This window comes from Vicia villosa, linkage group LG3, assembly GCF_029867415.1.
Source record: "Vicia villosa cultivar HV-30 ecotype Madison, WI linkage group LG3, Vvil1.0, whole genome shotgun sequence".
Taxonomy (NCBI): domain Eukaryota; kingdom Viridiplantae; phylum Streptophyta; class Magnoliopsida; order Fabales; family Fabaceae; genus Vicia; species Vicia villosa.
Genome location: NC_081182.1, coordinates 70,756,892 through 70,775,364, shown reverse-complemented (window position 1 = coordinate 70,775,364; position 18,473 = coordinate 70,756,892). Strand labels below are relative to the sequence as shown.

The 18,473-nt window shown below is 35.8% G+C and overlaps 2 protein-coding genes across 2 annotated transcripts; both read left to right on the top strand.

Moving 5' to 3' along the window:
* The first annotated feature begins 5,780 nt into the window (after positions 1-5,780).
* Positions 5,781-7,503, top strand: LOC131656065 (receptor-like cytoplasmic kinase 176). The gene is made up of 5 exons (XM_058925846.1): positions 5,781-5,983; positions 6,068-6,421; positions 6,521-6,663; positions 6,757-6,862; positions 6,947-7,503. The coding sequence occupies exons 1-5, from the start codon at positions 5,920-5,922 to the stop codon at positions 7,291-7,293; spliced, it is 1,014 nt and encodes a 337-aa protein (XP_058781829.1). The 5' UTR covers positions 5,781-5,919; the 3' UTR covers positions 7,294-7,503.
* A 7,936-nt stretch (positions 7,504-15,439) lies between these two features.
* On the top strand, positions 15,440-18,040 carry LOC131661824 (receptor-like cytoplasmic kinase 176). The gene is made up of 6 exons (XM_058931465.1): positions 15,440-15,678; positions 16,024-16,352; positions 16,554-16,689; positions 16,790-16,932; positions 17,023-17,146; positions 17,263-18,040. The coding sequence occupies exons 1-6, from the start codon at positions 15,615-15,617 to the stop codon at positions 17,694-17,696; spliced, it is 1,230 nt and encodes a 409-aa protein (XP_058787448.1). The 5' UTR covers positions 15,440-15,614; the 3' UTR covers positions 17,697-18,040.
* Positions 18,041-18,473: the final 433 nt, after the last annotated feature.

Below are 18,473 nucleotides of genomic sequence, written 5' to 3'. Positions count from 1 at the left end.
TTCCTTCTCCACCAAAATATTACAGTCAGTGAGTGTATATAAATAGGTGCTTGTCTGTCTGTCTCTGGTTGGTTAGAAAGATATGTAGGAAGCTTCATACCTGCCTATTATGTTCTTCACATGACATTTCTACCATCTTGCAACCCTGAATAACACAATATTACATAATAGATCAATCATCCGAATGAAACAAGTAATCAAAACTGCTATAGTTGAATGTGATAGTCAATAGGTTTTCTCGAACGAATTGACTAAAACTAGTTAAATAATTGCATGCATAGTTGTTTCATTTGAAGTTTTAGACAATGTATCTTAGTCAAAATCTAGTTTTCCTAGCTCAAAACTTCCTTTGTAATATGGCAACCATAATTCCTCTTGATGTATGCATTTAGATTAGGATTTAAAGCAACAATGATTGTCTTGTTTCTTGAAAATGAATAACAAGTCTTGGAATATGAAACGCTGCTTGTAACAAGTCTTACAATGCAAATTACCAAGATCTTGCATATGAAACGCTGCTTGTAACTGTTGTTTAAGGCTTTGAATGGAAGCATGATCAAAACCAGTAATAATCATATCATCAACATACAGAAGAAGTAGGACAATTCCAATAGACGTTCTATGAATAAATAGAGAAGAATCATACTGACTTTGAGTAAAAGAAAACCCAAGTAGAGTGGAGCGAAATTTTTCATACCATGCTCTAGGCGCTTGTTTCAAACCGTATAAGGAGCGTTTGAGCTTGCACACACCCTTAGATGATGGAAATAAACCTTGAGGAGGAGTCATATAAATATCTTTCGCCAGGTCACCATGAAGAAAAGCATTTTTCACATCTAATTGATGAAGAGCCCACCCGTTAGAAGCATCTATAGAGAGTACCGTACGAACAGATATCATTTTGGAAACCGGTGAAAATGTCTCATCATAATCAATTCCATATTCCTGCTTGTTTCCTAAGACAACCAAGCGAGCCTTGAAACGGTTGAGGGACCCATCATAATTAAATTTCACAGAATACACCCATTTGCGGCCAATTAGTTTGACATCAGGAGGACAAGAGACAATATCCCATGTGAAATTCTCTTGAAGAGCATGAAGTTCCTCATTCATTGCATTTATCCAACGTACATCTTTAACAGCCTGTGAATAGCAAGTAGGAATAGATATGCCAGAGAGTGTGGCGGTCAGAGAAGTATGTAAGGAATCATACCTGTCTGGTGAATATCTATCTGGTGCTCTAGATATTCGACCTGAACGTCGTGGTTCAACCGTTACAGGATCAGGTGGCGATTCAGCGTCGGGAAGGGGTATGGGAACCTGCTGTTTGTGTTTTCTGACATATACATGACCTGATTTATAACATTCTATAGATTGATGCATAACATAAAACTTAGGAAGAGTAACAATATCATTCATGATAGGAGAAACACATGGAAACATAAACTGATTATAAAAAATGTCACATTCCTAGAAATGTGAAAATGATGGTTAGTGACATCATAACACACAAATCCCTTATGAGAGTGACTATACCCCATAAGCGCACATTGAACAGACTGCGCTCCAAGATTATGCCTTTCGAATGGAGGTAAGTGAACAAAACAAACACATCAAAAAGTATGTAAATCTTTATAATTAGGCTGAATTTTAAAAAGACGAAAAAAAGGAGAATCGAGATCAATAACCGTAGAAGGAAGACGATTGATCAAGAAGACAGATGTGGAAAGAGACTCCACTTAAAACCGTGGTGGTACAAAAGCTTGAAGAAGTAAAGTGTGTGTCACATCAAGAAAATGACGATTCTTGTGTTTTGCCATCCCATTTTGTTGGGGGATATTAGGACAAGATCGTTGAGAAAAAATGCCTTTTTGTTGAAGAAGTTCTTGAAACTCACGAGACATGTACTCACCACCAGAATCAGAGCGAAAAATTTAAACACTTACATGAAATTGAGTTTCAATATATGTCAGAAATTTCTTAAACATAGAAAACACTTCAGACTTAGACCGAAGAAAATATATCCAAGTAAAACGACTATAATCATTAATAAATGTGATAAAATATTTATAGCGAGTATGAGAAACTACAGGAGACATACCCCATACATCACTAGAATCATTTCAAAACAAGAGGAAGCCCGATAAGCACTCAACGGAAAAGGAAGTGTTTTACTTTTAGCCAATTTGCAAACAGAACATGAAAGAGAGGCATTAGAAACAACATTTTTATTTCCCAACAAACCATTTTTAAATAAATGAGATAAAACAACAGAGTTGGGATGACCCAATTTTCTATGTCAATCCTCATAAGAATTCAAGACATTATTACAAACAAGAGATAAATGATTAGAAATAAACTGAACTGGAAACAATCTTCCCGCTTTAGGCCCCTTCGCAACCACCTTCCCCGACACCTGTTCTTGCACAAGACAACCATCACGAGAAAAATTTACATTACAATTATTATCAACCAATTGACAAACAAATAATAAATTGGAAGCAAGTCGATGTGATACAAACACATCCCGAAAATCAGAGTTGAGTTCACCAACATTAGTGATAGAGAGAGCATTATCATCCGCAATTTGAATTTTTTGATTACCTTGGTAAGAATATAAATTGTGCAAGTATTCAGAAGAGGCTGTCATATGATTGGATACACCAGAATCAAGAAACTACGGGCAGGAAACATTCGAAGACTTACCCTGAATTCCCAAGGTTGAAAGAGCGGAAAGTGCCATCTATTGGATTATTTTAGGTTGGAGAGCACCACCATTAGATGGATTGGTGATGGAAGGACCAACTGCAGAGCTTGTACTAGCAGGAAATGCTTGCACCGAACATTGTGCTGATCATGGAGGACGGGTGAAACAACCAGAGATAATATGGTCCCGCTGCTTGCAATAATTACAAAACTTCTTACTGCAACTCTGAGCAAGATGTCCAAATTTTTTGCAAGAGAAACATTGAACATGTCGAATATCATGACCTTTACCTCTACTATGAGGAGCATATGCAAACATAGCAGACTCAGAAATGACAACATCATGAGACATGGATCCTTGAGTAGCAAGATGTTGTTCCTCTCTGAGAAGTTCACCAACACATGTATCTAAAGAAGGAACAGGATTCCTATTCAGCAAAGCACCTCTGACAACCTCAAATTATGCACATAGCTTCTTGAGAAATTGATCCCGCCTACTAGTATTGTAGACCTCTTGGACATCCGCGAGAGAACTCTTAGGAACCGCAACATGTATAATCGCAGAGTGTTCTGTCCACAAATTCAAAAAACCAGAATAATATTCTTGAACAGACAGATTGCCTTGTTTGTAATTGGCAATGTCTAGCACCAACTAAAAACGTTTGGCCGCATTGTCTAAGTTATAGATACGCTTCAAGTAGTTTCACATTTCTTGAGCAGTGGAAAAGATCGCAAATTATTAATCATGTGAGGATCAATAGTACCAAGAATCCAAGTGATAATCTGAGCATCTTTTATTTCCCATGCATCTAAGTCAGTTGTCTCTAACGGTGCCAAAGAGATTGTAACTTATGAGCACTGTCAGAAACACGATTGTAAGCACCAGAGATTAGAATCGCAATCTTGGAAGAGATTACCGAGAATCGAGATGATTTCAATAACCGAGAAACGAGATCTACCGATATGATTTCAAGAGCGACCCAGTGGGGTGTCGCTGAATATAGCCAAAGTTAACCTAAACTCACAGGTTTGATCGAAAACCTACTGATACCATGTCAATAATGCTTGGATTGATACTTTTCTTATTATTATTTCTCATATATATAGAGGTTACATGGCTATATCGGTAATTACACTAAATAATTACATTTAAACTAATTCCTATTCACATTGACTAGAAATCTTGAATGCAGTTAAGTAAAACCTTATGTGTTTACTACTAACTTTTTTTTTACTTTAGAAAATTACTATATATGCAATGAAAGAGAATGCAGAACATCTTTACTACCTGTAATTGAACATAGAGAAAAGAGATGGTGCACTGACAGTATAAATAATTTTTACACTGTCAACCAATGACAACCATGTAAAGCACTAAGTTACACTAAAATTTAAAATACTTTTATTATTTGGCACTTTAAAATATTTTGATTGGATGTTTGTGTAAAAAAAATTACACCGACAGTGTACTGCCATTAACCTCTTGAACATATACTATTCCTTTCTGTTTTGTGGCCATACTTAGATTTGGAAAAAAGAAAACTGAGAAAGTAATTGATATGGAAGGGATTACAAGAGGTAATTTGAAATAAATAGTTCGTCCATATGTCATCATCACAAAACATAGTATCCATCAACTTTCAGTTCTTTTGGGAGTTCTTATTAGAAGTCCTTGATAATTCAAATGCATTTCAGAAGCTTTTGAGATTGTTTCGTGGAAAGCAGTTTATTTGGAAAACAATTCTGGAAGTATGGAAAAATAAAATATCGAAGTGGAAATCAGGTTTTTAGTTTATTTATGGATATGTTTGGTTCTAACTTGTATTAGATGTATCCTATATATACTTCCTCATGTAATATGTTCGAAAATAATGCCATTTGTGAATATTCTCTTCAATATCTCTAAATTCACTTCATCTTCTCAAATTAACTCTCCCCGCCCACCAAAGCTCTCCCCGCCAAAGTCCGCCGCCTGCTAAAACTTGCCTCCCCTATTCGTTCAGCCCGTCTCGCCTTAAGTCCGTCTTTTTTAGTTAATTCTTGTAATTCTAATTTTTGACGGTTTTAATTTATACATTTATTTATGTATTAGTTTTTTAAGTAAAATTTATTAAAAAGATAAAAAATTGTTTTAAAAAATAAGTGAAAAATTTAATTTAAATGTAAATAAAGTCTATTAATCTATTAAAATATATATATATATATATATATATATATATATATATATATATATATATATATATATATATAATAAACGGGCAAATCCGCCAATTTGGTGGGACGGACATGTTTTTTATGCGCCATTTTATTTGGCGGACTTGCTCGTCCCGCTCGTTTTTTGACGGGTTTAAGACAATGCGCAGCGGCCCGTTTTACCACCTCTACTCTGAATTAGTAGGAGGAATCGACATATGAGCAATAAATGAGAATAAAATTTTATTTATTTATTTACCAATGAGCAATAACAAATATTATTTTTGATAAGTCTACAAAAAATACTTGTGAAATTAATTGCTCAATAAAATAGTTAGGGATTTTTTATAAATTTATTGAAATTCTTTAATTTACTAGTCTTATTTATAAAAGAAGTTGATTTTTTTATATTTATTTAATAATTAATATATTTGTTCTATTATATTTTAATTATACAATAAACTTAAAATATAATTATTTTTTTATAAATAGAATCGAAGGTATATTTATGATGTTTTGTAAACATTTGTTACTTGAAAAATAATTAATTAATTAACTAATTAAAAGATGAGCAATCTTTTATTGTTTACTTAAAACATAAATAAATATTTTTTTTAAACATTTTTTACTTAAAAAAAATTAATTAATCGACTAATTAAAAGTAAATAATAGAAAACCGTGTTGTAGATAAATGATGTAGAATAATCTTAATTGGAATGTTTTTAAATGTTGTACTTGTAGAGTTATCTTAAAATGGAGTTTTTCATTAGTTGAGAGTTGGCCTCTAGTCTTCTTCACTACTAACCGTCTTTTTCCTTTATAAGAAAACCGTGTTTTCGCCTTCTTCCTTCTTCACTTCCTCATCCAACACTCACACGGAATCCTCCGCAAACCATTTAATCTTCACTCTTTCCCAGTTCCTTCGTTTGTTTCATCCTCTAACGTTTCCTTCAACGTTTCAATTTCTGCATTACTCTTTCCTTCTGTGGTACTTCTTCCTCATCAACAACACCCAACAACATGTTCATGGGTGGCTTCTTTACTGCATGGTTCAAAACTCAGAAGCACAGTCATCCGTATTATCGTAATGCAACATTCTTATTCACATTGGATGAATATATATACTTGCCTAACTTGTTTATTCATATTTAATTTTTGTTATGGACAGGTTTGAATGATAGAGAAGATGGTACATTGAAGTGCTTCAGTTTAAAGGATTTAAAAGCTGCAACAAGGAACTTAATTCAAGTGAGAGATGACAAGCTTTGTTGTGTTAAGGGGTGGATTGATGAGCATACATTAGCCCCCAGTAAACCAGGTCCGGGCTTTGAAATTACTGTCAGGAAGCTTAACCAAGTGTGCCATCAGGAACATGATGAATTGTTGTTGAGTTTCAACAACATGGGACAATTGAGTCATCCCAATCTTGCCAAACTCATTGGTTATTGCTTAGAGGATATCCACCCCATTTTGGTATACGATTTTTCAGCCGAGGGAAGCTTGGACAATCATTTGTATAAAAGTATGTCACTTATTGTTATTGCTGTTGTCTTTTTTGTATTCAAAAAAATTTATTAGATAACTTCATTTACAAGTTACCTACCTGACTTGTATGGATCAGGATCTTCTAATGTTCAGCCGCTATCATGGAAAAGCAGAATGCAAATAGCTCTTGATGTTGCTAAGGCTCTTGCATATCTTCACAGTGATGAAGTCAAAGTGATACGTGGAGATTTAAATACTTCTAATATCTTAATTGATCCAGTAAGTGATTTCTTTTTTATCTAACAAACTTACAAATGTAGAGTGTAATTACCGGTTTGACCGGGTTTGTAAATTCTTCTATGTGAATGACAGAATCACAATGCAAAGGTATTCGATTTCGGATTAAATAAAAACGATGGGGTTACTAGGTGCTATGATTATGCAGCAATTTACTCAGCACCTGACTACTTTATGACAGGTAACTGATTATTCTTACTACATAATAAAAATTAACAATAACCCTCAATATTCTTAACTTTTCTTGCCATTGTGTTTATTTAAGGTCAACAAACCAAAAAGGGTGATGTATACAGTTTTGGAGTTGTTCTGTTGGAAATCATGTCTGGCAAATGTGTATTTGATAAAAATAGGCCACAAAATGAACGTAATTTAATTGAATGGGCCAAGCCGTTGCTCTTGAACAAATGCAAGATCTTCCGAGTCATGGATTGCTATATAGAAGGGCAATACTCGCCGCGTGAAGCAATGAAAGTAGCTTGCATTGTAATTTGTTGTCTGTCTGAAACACCAAAAAATAGACCAAACATGGATGAGGTGGTGACAGCATTGGAACAGCTTCAGGATTCTGATGACACAATTGGAACAGCTTCTCCACTTTGTGGAAATTGACATTATTTTGCATTTTTGAATAAACATTAGGAGACTCAAACATCTTCTGCTATCTGTGTCACGCCATGTTGACATTAAGAGTATATGACTTCACTAATGCTAATCCTATAATTTAAGTAATACAGTTCTCTTTTACATTGATAGGTATCATATAACTTTATTGCAAATTGCAATATCATGTAATACATTGAAATTCATATATTATTTATTTGAAGCATGTCTTAAACTTTGATGTGATTAGATAACTAATGGTATAAATAGGTTGTTGCAAGCTATTCTATTTGACCATTGGCTAGTTTATTAGACTTTTTTTTTCTGTTCCTTCTATTAGTCATAGTTGTATATACACATTTTATGTAGCTAATGAATTATAACAATTGATAAAGTTCTCCTATAATTTCTCCGGACTCAACATAAACAAATGAGCAAGTTTCAATTCTCCATTTTCATGTCTTCTCAAGATTTTGCAATTTCAGTTTTTAAAAACCATTTTAATAAGACCTTTGTATGGAGTAGACTCTTTGACTCCAAAACACACCTATGGGATGAAAGGAACAAATAGTACCGACAATATTAAAGGCAAAACCACAATAGATCTGTTTTCAGAAGGAATGCTTAGATTTCATTCCTCAGAAACACACCATTCATGCTTAAGTTATTTAATATGCTCCAAAAACACACCAAAACTGTTAGGAAGCTGGTTTGGAACCCTAACAAAACTAAGGAAAAGCTATAAAATAAAAGAGACAACTAAAATAAACTAATAAAATTAAAGACTTTTCATTTCATTTTTATAATCCTTTCAATGTCTCAAGGACTACATATATAGTACTCATAATGGATAATTAAATAAAACCCAAACTTATAAAAGCCCAATTCAATACCCTTACAAGATCCTAAGAACATTCTAGAATTATTACAAAACAATAACTAATATAAAATACTAAATAAACTATATTAACTCTCTATCATTGCCGCGGGGTTCACTTGAACCTTGTCCTCAAGGTTCTAATTTTACTCTTAATCCAACAAAATTATTTTAGTGAAAAAAATAGAACCAATACTAAATGAGAGAATAATGCCAAAAGAAATTTCTATGTGGATGGTATTACACCATATGATAGTAAATGATGTGGGTGGGATATGATATTGAGTAGGACATATAGTGGAAAATAGTTGGCAATACGCTTTGTCAGCACAATTTGTGGGGAAAAGATACATCACAATTACATGTGAATTTTGGATTGATTTGGTGAGAAAAAAAAAAGTAACCACAAAAAAAGAGATATTGAAGGATTGACACAACATAGAGAGACACGTGATGGCAGATAAAACTTGACTTTTTCCAAAAAAAAGATTAGGCTTTTTAGCAAATGGAATTTTAAGACAAGGATTTTGTTGGTAGTATAAAAAAACTTAAATGACATAAAGGTTTTGTTTTTTTTGTGCGTGGTTAGAAAGTATAATAAAAACACAGTAATAGCCACACAAAAAAAACAAATACCAATTTTGCCCATCTTTACCTCGATACCAAAGCCAACGACACAATTTTTCTCACATTGAAAAACTCCTCCATATCCAACAATTGAAAAAAAATACTCTTTTCTCCTTCAAACTTTCCTTTTTTCCATTGCTTGCAGTATTCATTTCTGCTTTGTTTTCCAGTCTTGAACTTCTTTCATGGTGCCACCATTTACATTTGCTTTGCTTCTCTCTAGCAGTGTTTACATCTTCGTTCATATTTGCTTCAATAAATCCATTTTGAACACTTGAATCTGGTGGTTTCGGTGATGGTCGTTTCAGATTTAATAGCTTTGCCGGTAAAAGTTGTAGATCTGGAGGTTTGGCCGGAGGCAGTTGCAAATCGGAAAATTTCGTCGAAAGAGATACCGGAGTTGACCACAGAAGCGTCACCGGAGTTTTCACCCGAAATGATATCGGATTTGTCTTTGGATGAGTCGTCGGAGGTGCTGTCAGAATTTTCACCGGAGAGGACACCGCCGGAAGTTTCACCGGAGAAGGTGCCAGAAATTTTGCCGGAGTTGTTGCCGGAGATATTACTGAGGATGATAGTTGTGAAACAAAAACTTTTTTGATTCCTTCGTTTTCTTCCTCCATATGTTTTTTCATAGTACTCAGAACATATTTCTCTTTCCATTTTTCTTGTGTTTTTTTGAATGAATCTGAAAGATTTTGGATTTGTTCTTTCAACTCTTCTCTATATTTGTTTGATAACTCATGAGTTTCAATCAAATATTGTTTCAGAGTTTCCAGGTCTTGGTAAAATGTTTCTGATTGTAAATTGGAATTTTGGGGTTCTGGTTGGTATGGGTTAGGTGAAGGTGGATATGATGTGTATGGGTTAGATGATGTAGGTGGTGTAGTTGTGACAGTATAGTAATAAGGAGAAATGGAGTGATAATAAAATGGAGATGGAACACTAACATATGCAGGAGTGAAAGATTGATAGTATAGATTTGCCATGGAAGGATTGAAGTTCAAGGATGAAAGCACCAATGTTAGGAAGCTGGTTTGGAACCCTAACAAAACTAAGGAAAAGCTATAAAATAAAAGAGACAACTAAAATAAACTAATAAAATTAAAGACTTTTCATTTCATTTTTATAATCCTTTCAATGTCTCAAGGACTACATATATAGTACTCATAATGGATAATTAAATAAAACCCAAACTTATAAAAGCCCAATTCAATACCCTTACAAGATCCTAAGAACATTCTAGAATTATTACAAAACAATAACTAATATAAAATACTAAATAAACTATATTAACTCTCTATCAAAAACCCTCAAACGATATATGTTCCCTTTAATATTGTCAGTACTATATGATCTAAGCATGAATAGATCAGGTAATCTCGTTCAACACCAGTACACAAAATACATGGATATTCATTTTGTGTGTGAAAAGGTTGCTCGTGACTAGGTTCGCATTCCACATATTTTGTCACGCTAAATAGTTGAGATTTTTACAAAAAGGTCTTTCACTACACTTGTCGATGATTTTAAAAATAGTCTCAATATTTGTTAACCTCCGGTTTCGACTACGAGGATATATTAAATATTAAATAATTGTAAGCTTAAGTAATACTTTAACATAAACTAAGAAAATTTCTTCACCCACCTCCTAACCTTCTTGCCCACCCCTGGTGAATTTACCACACTACCCCTTGTTTCGGAAGTTCATTTCCGAAAAGGTACTTTTTTTGTAAAAAAAAGGTGTTTTCGGAAATGTATCTCCGAAAACGTGTTTTTTTTAATATAAAATATTGATTTCAGAGATGCATCTCCGAAATAAAGTTACTTTTAAGAAAATGTGGTGTTTTCGGAAGTTCATCTCCGAACGCACCCCCTTGAGAGAATTCGGAAATGAACCTCCGAATTTATGTCTGGACAGAAGAAAAATGAAAAACAACAACGATTCGCTTTATCTAATCGGGTGAAGATTACAACGATAATATCACTGAAAATTAAAGTTACATATTTTTGAACACAGGTAGGTGGGGATGAGTCAACATTTTGATAACGTCGTCCGCCGATCTTTGAAGTTTCGCGTCCAACTCGATCGGGCCTTTCGAAGAAAATCGGTCGAACGTTGTCCACAAAACCGCTAAATCTTCGTCGTTCTTGATCTCAAAAGGTGTGAACTTAATGCCTCCCTCGTCGTTAAGCGATGGCGAGCGGTACTCGAGCTTGACAACCTTTCGATTCTCGGGATAGTGCAAAAGTGTGTTAAGCGACGTTATCAACTCCGCAAACGGCGTGTCGCGCGAGAAGCGAAATTGGAACGGCATCGGGTAGCCGGTTTCAAAGTAGACGAATGCTAGGTGGGGGTAGGTTTGTGTCATTTGTGTTTTGTGGTGTGAAGAGGATGAAGAAGAGTGTGTAGTATTTATAGACTTATTGGAGCATTGATGGCCCAACAAACCTTATCCTGCCTCAGGGGACTTTTCGGAAATGAACTTCCGAAAATAGGAGGCAGAGATGTATATTTCGGAAGTTCATTTCCGAATTATGCAGAAACAGACATAAATTTTGCATTTTGTTGATTGCTTAGTGTGTTGTGTAAATTGAACAAATGGAAGGTACATTAAACATAAATTAGACAAAGATGACATAAAACATACTTATATTATATATGTATTGAATCGGTCCGATTTTACATGATAAACAACAATACATACAAAAATGGTCATTACAAACCAAAAACGATCCGGAACGAACTAAAATTCACCGAACCAATCGGTGGATCCTAAGTCCAAAATAGGCACGTTCTTCGACCGCTCTCTATTTTGCTCGCGCTCTTGACTCATCATTTCTTCAAACTCCGCCATTCTTGAAACGAAAGGATCCGGCCAAGTCTCCGCCTCATTTGAACGATGTGCGGTCCATTGACAACAAGTAGCCGGTATAGGACACCCCGTGTTCAAAAACACTTGGACGAAGTGCCGCGATTGTAGATACCCGATGCATATGATCCGGCCCGACGAGTCCAATGGCGGTCGACTATGAAGTGGAAAGAAAGTCTCACTTAGTCCAAACCTCGTCAAATCGACGCATACAATATCATATGCACTTGCTATTAGATGACCCATATCGGGGAATGACATCCACTTCGAGACCGGAGCGATACCGGTAAGTGATGGAACAAGTGAATCATGAATTTTCGCAAACTTTTCTTGATTTTCATATAGTCGGCCGTAGATGTCCCGATACGAAGTCAACTCCGCAATAAGTTCCCGTCGGACTAAAGTGTGATTATTTTCCCCTTTACCGAGCAAACCCGCAACGGCCCGATATCCACAATTGTCGTCGCCTCCAACATCAATGATGTTATCGATATATTTGTGCATAAAAAGTGGCATCTCATCAATGTAGACAATGGGTGATTTTTTTATCGGCGGTGTGCGAGGTGGCTTCGAAATACGGGCACCTTTGTTACCACTACACTTGGACTTAGATGTCTCATGAATTTCTGGGAATGATGCATCAACATGTTCAAAGTGGGACGGAGATCGTTTTGTTGACGTGTCATCTTGTGTAATTTTGGACTTTTTCGGTGCACCTTTCGTCTTAACCGGTTGAGATGGCGGTTTCAAATCGGTGGTCTCCGGAAATGCGATCTTTCGCAATTGTTCTTTTATATGCATTTTTGTTGTGTCGTCCGCTTTAGCAAACTTCTCCATTATCACTTCCAACTCGTCGGAGATGGTGATTTTGGAGTCATTTTCTTTCGGCGGGTCAAAATAATCAAAACGAAGTTTCTTCCAATGGTCGGCTACCTCATCCATGCGTATGGGTGAATTCAACTTTTTTCTTTTTTGCAAGTATACAAGCACATGGAAGGCCGTATGTCTTTCTAATGGTGCACCCACATAATGAACTATCCGTCCCCGTGGTCTCCGACCGCTTAGCTTCATGAAACAAAAAATTCAAACCCGTTCGAGATATGTTGTAAATCAATTGGGAGAATAGAATTTGGCCCTTATACCGGTGTTCCATAACCGTCTTGCTCCCACCGAACGATGTTTGAATTTTATTGTGTTGATTTTGGAGCATTTGGTTCACGGTGTCCCATCCCCGACATAAATCTCCCTTGCTATCACCCAACCACCTCTTGAAGACCGCATGTGCGGATTCAACTCGGTTAGTCGTGGTGCAACCAAGATGTCTAATCCGATTTGTCCAAGCGCACACGACTTTTTCTCTAACTTTGTCAAGAATGGTGGATTCGACGTAATGACAAAAAGTCTTAATGGAACCACACAAAGACCTAAAGTGTACCAATTTCTCGGTATACACCTCTTCGGAGTATGCATCCAAAATTTCCCTCCATGCCGCCATTATCCTATCAACCACAACACCGACTTTGACAACTTTACCATTTTCATCCGGCCTATCTTTTGTCCCAACCGCGGGTTTCAACTTGCTTCTCACGTTGCAAGTTATGTGATACCGGCAAAGTAAAGCGGTAGATGTCGGGAAGACGGTATCGACCGTATTCATCAAAGCATTGTCCCGATCGGTGACAATGACGTTTGGCATAACCTCTTGATCAACTAACAAAGACTTGCAAATTCCCAAGGCCCACGTAAAGTTGTCTTCTTTTTCACACTCCAAAAAAGAAAACCCCACCGAATAAGTCTTGTCCGTCGAGGTCACACCGACTATCTCTAGAAGCGGAAGCCTATATTTGTTTGTCTTGTACGTCGAATCCATGACTAGAACGGTTGGAAATGTGATGAATAATTTGATACTTTCGGGATGAGTCCAAAAAATATCACGCACCGTAACTTTATCCTCGGAGGTTCGGAAGCTTGAAACATATTTGTTATCGCCTAGTAGTTTCAAAAGTTGTTGCATTTCCGACCGAGGGCCCATATTCAATACTTTGAGATTGTGTCGTTCATTGTAAACTTGCTTGATATTTGAAACGCTATCCGGATTCTTACGCTTCAAATCAGCAAGTATGTTGCGAGGCGCCACTTTGACTATCGTTAGGTCCGATATCACATTCCTCTCTTCGCGGGACAAACGACACGCCATTGGATGTCCGTGTAACTTGACATCCAAGGCATGATTATGAATTCCACAAATTACGGTTAACCGCCACAAATCATCAACCCTCCGAGTAGCACGCAACTTAAACGGACACCCGCACTTTCTCGATCCCGTGTCCTCGTGTTTTAGCACCCGGTTTGATTGTACATAACTACCACCCAGTTCGCAATTCAAAACAACGAAAGCTTTCCGCCTACTATTTCCGTTGTCCGACCTTAAAATAACAATTCCAAATCCATGTTTGTTAGCTTCCTTCCGAACCCAATCAATCAATTGTTCGCGACTACCGAAGCTCCGATCATTTGTAAAATGTTGCCGAACATCGACCGCATTGATCATAGGAGTAACGTCAATAACCGGATCGTTATTAACGTTGACAATTTCCGGAACTAATACTCAATCGTCTCGCACAATGTTGTCCGGATGCACCATACCTAACAAATGAATAAATTAGCAAAATTGGCCAAAACAGGTTTTTTTTTACTGCCAGGGCATATTTCGGAAGTTCATTTCCGAAATTTATTAGGTAATATATTTCGGAAATGAACTTCCGAACCATATCAGTTTCAGCATAAAATTTATCAATCAATGTAGTGAAATAGGGGATGAAATGAGTGATGTTTACCTGAAATTGTAGCTTTCTATGCTCCCTTTAACGTGATCAACGGTTTGAAACTTGATTTTAGGGCGAAAAACGGATGGAGATTGATTGGGTTTTGGAGAGGGTTTTGAGATGTTTTGGAGAAAAATGATGAAATAGTGAAGGAGGGAAATTTGTATATGCAGGAATATTTTCGGAAATGAACTTCCGAAAATATTCACGTTTTTAAATTTTTTTAACTTCGGAGATGCATCTCCGAAAACACAACTTTTTTGGTGATTTCGGAGATGCATTTCCGAAGTTAAAAAAAATTCAAAATAAAAATAACTTCGGAGATGAATCTCCGAAGCAGTGGCAGTTTTGGTTTTTCGCTGGAGTGACCCCCATAGGGAGGTGGGTAAAGAAAAATTCTAAACTAAATATATTTTATGTAAATTGAATAGCATTTAGTAATATTTTAATATAACTTAAATAGGTTATAGTTTTGTGGAATCTGATTCAACACTTTTATTACTATTTAACTACTCTGTTTTTTCCCCTCCTTAGCATTAAAAACAAATAAATAATAAACTAGTACTACGCGGTTTGTCTGCCACATCTGTTTAAACTAGCAACCAGGGAATGGATAAACACCTTGGTCAAACAAAAAAATATTTTAAAGTGATAAAGTGGTGATTTACGCTGATCTTAGTAGGAAAAATTACAGTTCGATCTTCTGCAACTGCGATTAAGAGGTGGATGCAATTGGTAGGGGTGCGATTGAAAGAGAACTGAAACCACTTGATGTCAAAACTGACACTCGAACCAAATTATACCGGTATTGAAAAGCAAAAATAATAATAATAACAATAAAATATTTCAAAGAACCCCATTCACACACTCCACGTACTTTTCAACACCTAATTATTATCATAATCACACAACAACATTGGCGTTGAATTCGCAGTTATGTCCTCAAGTGACAGTGACACCTAGCTTTCCCACGTTGAAAAATACTTGTTTTCACACATGTGTATATTTGATTTTCTTCTCTTCCAAAGCCTTGTTTATGAAAACTTCTCTCTATCAAAAATTCTTAGTTGATCTTCTCCTTCCTTCCACTGAAAATTAACAAGAGACAAGACAGGGTCCAATAGTTCTATGTTGATGGGTTGTTGCTTTAGTGCAAAGGTCAAAGCTGAGAGTCCTACTCCTACACATAATGGTATCATTCTTATTCTATTTTTTACTTGATCAAATTGTATATCAACTCTATTTGATAAGAGATCGTTTGGATTTGAGTTCTGATTCTTCTGAATGATTCAATATATGTATTTCTATGGATAGATTTTGCACTTTTAGATCCAATTGTATTACATAGTTGCAATAATGTTATAGAAAAATTATCAATGTAAAAGAGAACTAATTATAACTTAAATCATAGGATTAATCTTATTGGTAGAAAGATCGTCTCTGTAGCACTGACACCACTGAAACAAGATGTCAGTGAAAATTGTTGCTATAATAAGGGCTAAGAAGTTAGTTGATGTTTTTATTGTGAGATAAACAGGTTTGAATTCAAAGGTTGTTGGGAAAGAAGAGGATGTTTTGAGTGGTTTAAGCAGGAGGGCCTCTTCTTCTTCACACATGCTTCTAACTTCTAGAACTGAGGGTGAGATATTGGAATGCATCAATTTGAAGTGTTTCACAATCAATGAGGTAAGAACCGCGACAAGGAACTTTCGTCCGGATAGTATGGTGGGTGAAGGTGGATTTGGTTGTGTGTTCAAGGGTTGGATCGACGAACATACTCTTGCTCCGACTAAACCAGGTACTGGTTTTGTCATTGCGGTGAAGAGGCTTAACCAAGAAAGCAGTCAGGGACATAGTGAATGGTTGGTGAGTGTCATTTTAGGCTCAAGATTTGAGAATTCAATTGCATTTTGAAGTTAGGAAAAATTTGAATCAGTTAAGGACTTTTAGGCTTGAATAATCTTTGAATTCCATGATCAAATCTTGTGTGTTCTTTATTTGCGTTTTTTGTATCTATTTTCTTTTGATTCGGTGTTGTTGTTCTAATATCAACCTTGTAATTTATAGACAGAAATCAATTATCTGGGACAGCTGCGTCATCCGAATCTTGTGAAACTAATTGGTTACTGCTTAGAGGATGATTACCGGATTTTGGTATATGAATTTGTTACCAAGGGAAGTTTGGATAACCATTTGTTTAGAAGTATGTTATTGATTTTCCGCCATCTATTATCGTCTCGTTTTTTCGATAAGCTGATTTCATTTAGTGTTAGTATATTAAACTCCTCATGTTTATGGAGCAGGGGCTTCTTACTTTCAGCCACTCTCTTGGAAAATCCGTATGAAGATAGCTCTTGATGCTGCTAAAGGTCTTGCATTTCTTCATAGTGATGAAGTCGATGTGATATATCGAGACTTCAAAACTTCGAATATCTTGATTGATTCTGTAAGTGGCTTATCACATTGATCTTACTAGCGGGAGATAAGCGGTTACTCATAACACTTGTTTTGTAAAATTCCTCTTTGTTGATAACAGAACTATAATGCAAAACTCTCTGATTTTGGGATGGTAAAAGATGGACCAGAAGGCGGTAAGAGCCACGTATCGACAAGGATAATGGGCACCCCAGGTTATGCAGCTCCTGAGTATCTAGCCACAGGTATCTCAGTCTTTTCGTTGATGTATGAAGACAAAATCATTTTACATTCAGTTCATTCAAAATCAATTTTGTTCGGCCTATAATTTCACTCCTAACTTTTTGTTGTTGTTGTGAAGGTCACCTAACCAAAAAGAGTGACGTATACAGTTTCGGAGTTGTTCTCTTGGAAATTATGTCGGGCAAGCGCACATTGGATACAAACCGGCCCTCTGGGGAGCATAATTTAGTTGAGTGGGCCAAACCATTACTCGTGAGCAAACGCAAGATCTCTCAAGTCATGGATGCTCGTATAGAGGGCCAGTACTCGTTGCGTGAAGCAGTGAAAGTGGCTCACATTGCCATTCTATGCTTGTCGGCAGAACAAAAATATAGACCAAACATTGACGAGGTTGTGAGATCGTTGGAACAACTTCAGGATTCTAATGACAAAACCGATGGCCATAGCTCAAGTAGCAGTGGCTTAAAACATGGAAAAAGAGTCAATGAATCTTTAAGCGGAGAAGGTACTTCTAATCTAAGTTCATCATCACCTTCTCCTCTCCACAAGTAAAAGAGTAAATTTTTGGAGTATTACATATATCTCAGTCAGTATACATTGTTTTAAAGAATATATACAAAGATAGTGTGTTCTATATTCATGAGCCAAATTATTCAATGACATGTCTAGTTACTAACTTGTTGTACAGATTTTCATGTCAAAATGTTAGTAACAGAAGTGTTTCTTTTTTTTGTCATTCCAACATCTTTCTCATCAGGCTCTATCATTCTGTGAATATGTTAAGTGAGTACAAGAGATAAGTGTAACAATGATAAGTGCTTATTTGAATCAGCTGTAATCACTCATTTGAGTGCTTCTCAATGCATGTGTGCTCTGATTTTGTTCAAGGTTAAAAATGTTCTTTTTTATACTACCATGATTTTGCACATGGCTTTGTCTTGTTAATAGAAACATGTCAAATTCATTGTTAATCCAAACATATACAGTAAATGCAATATCATTATTTTCCATGCAAGTTGTAAATATGTGCACTCCCTCTGGAGGAAAAATGAATCATATAAAGTTTGTATATTTGATCTAAATTTTAGACTAAATATATCAATTTTTTTACTCATTGTATATTGTGTTACGGAGTATACTCGCACTAAACCAATTACATGTTAAGTGGTTTTTTAAAAGAGTGGTGAAATTGAAATGTTTAAAAGTTGATATTGTATAAAATAAAAATATACTATTTATAGTTGCTAATGTGATAGTTCAGAGTAAGAAGAAAATATTAAATTAACAACATGGTATTCAAATCCTATAAATAGGGTTTTTTATAAACCA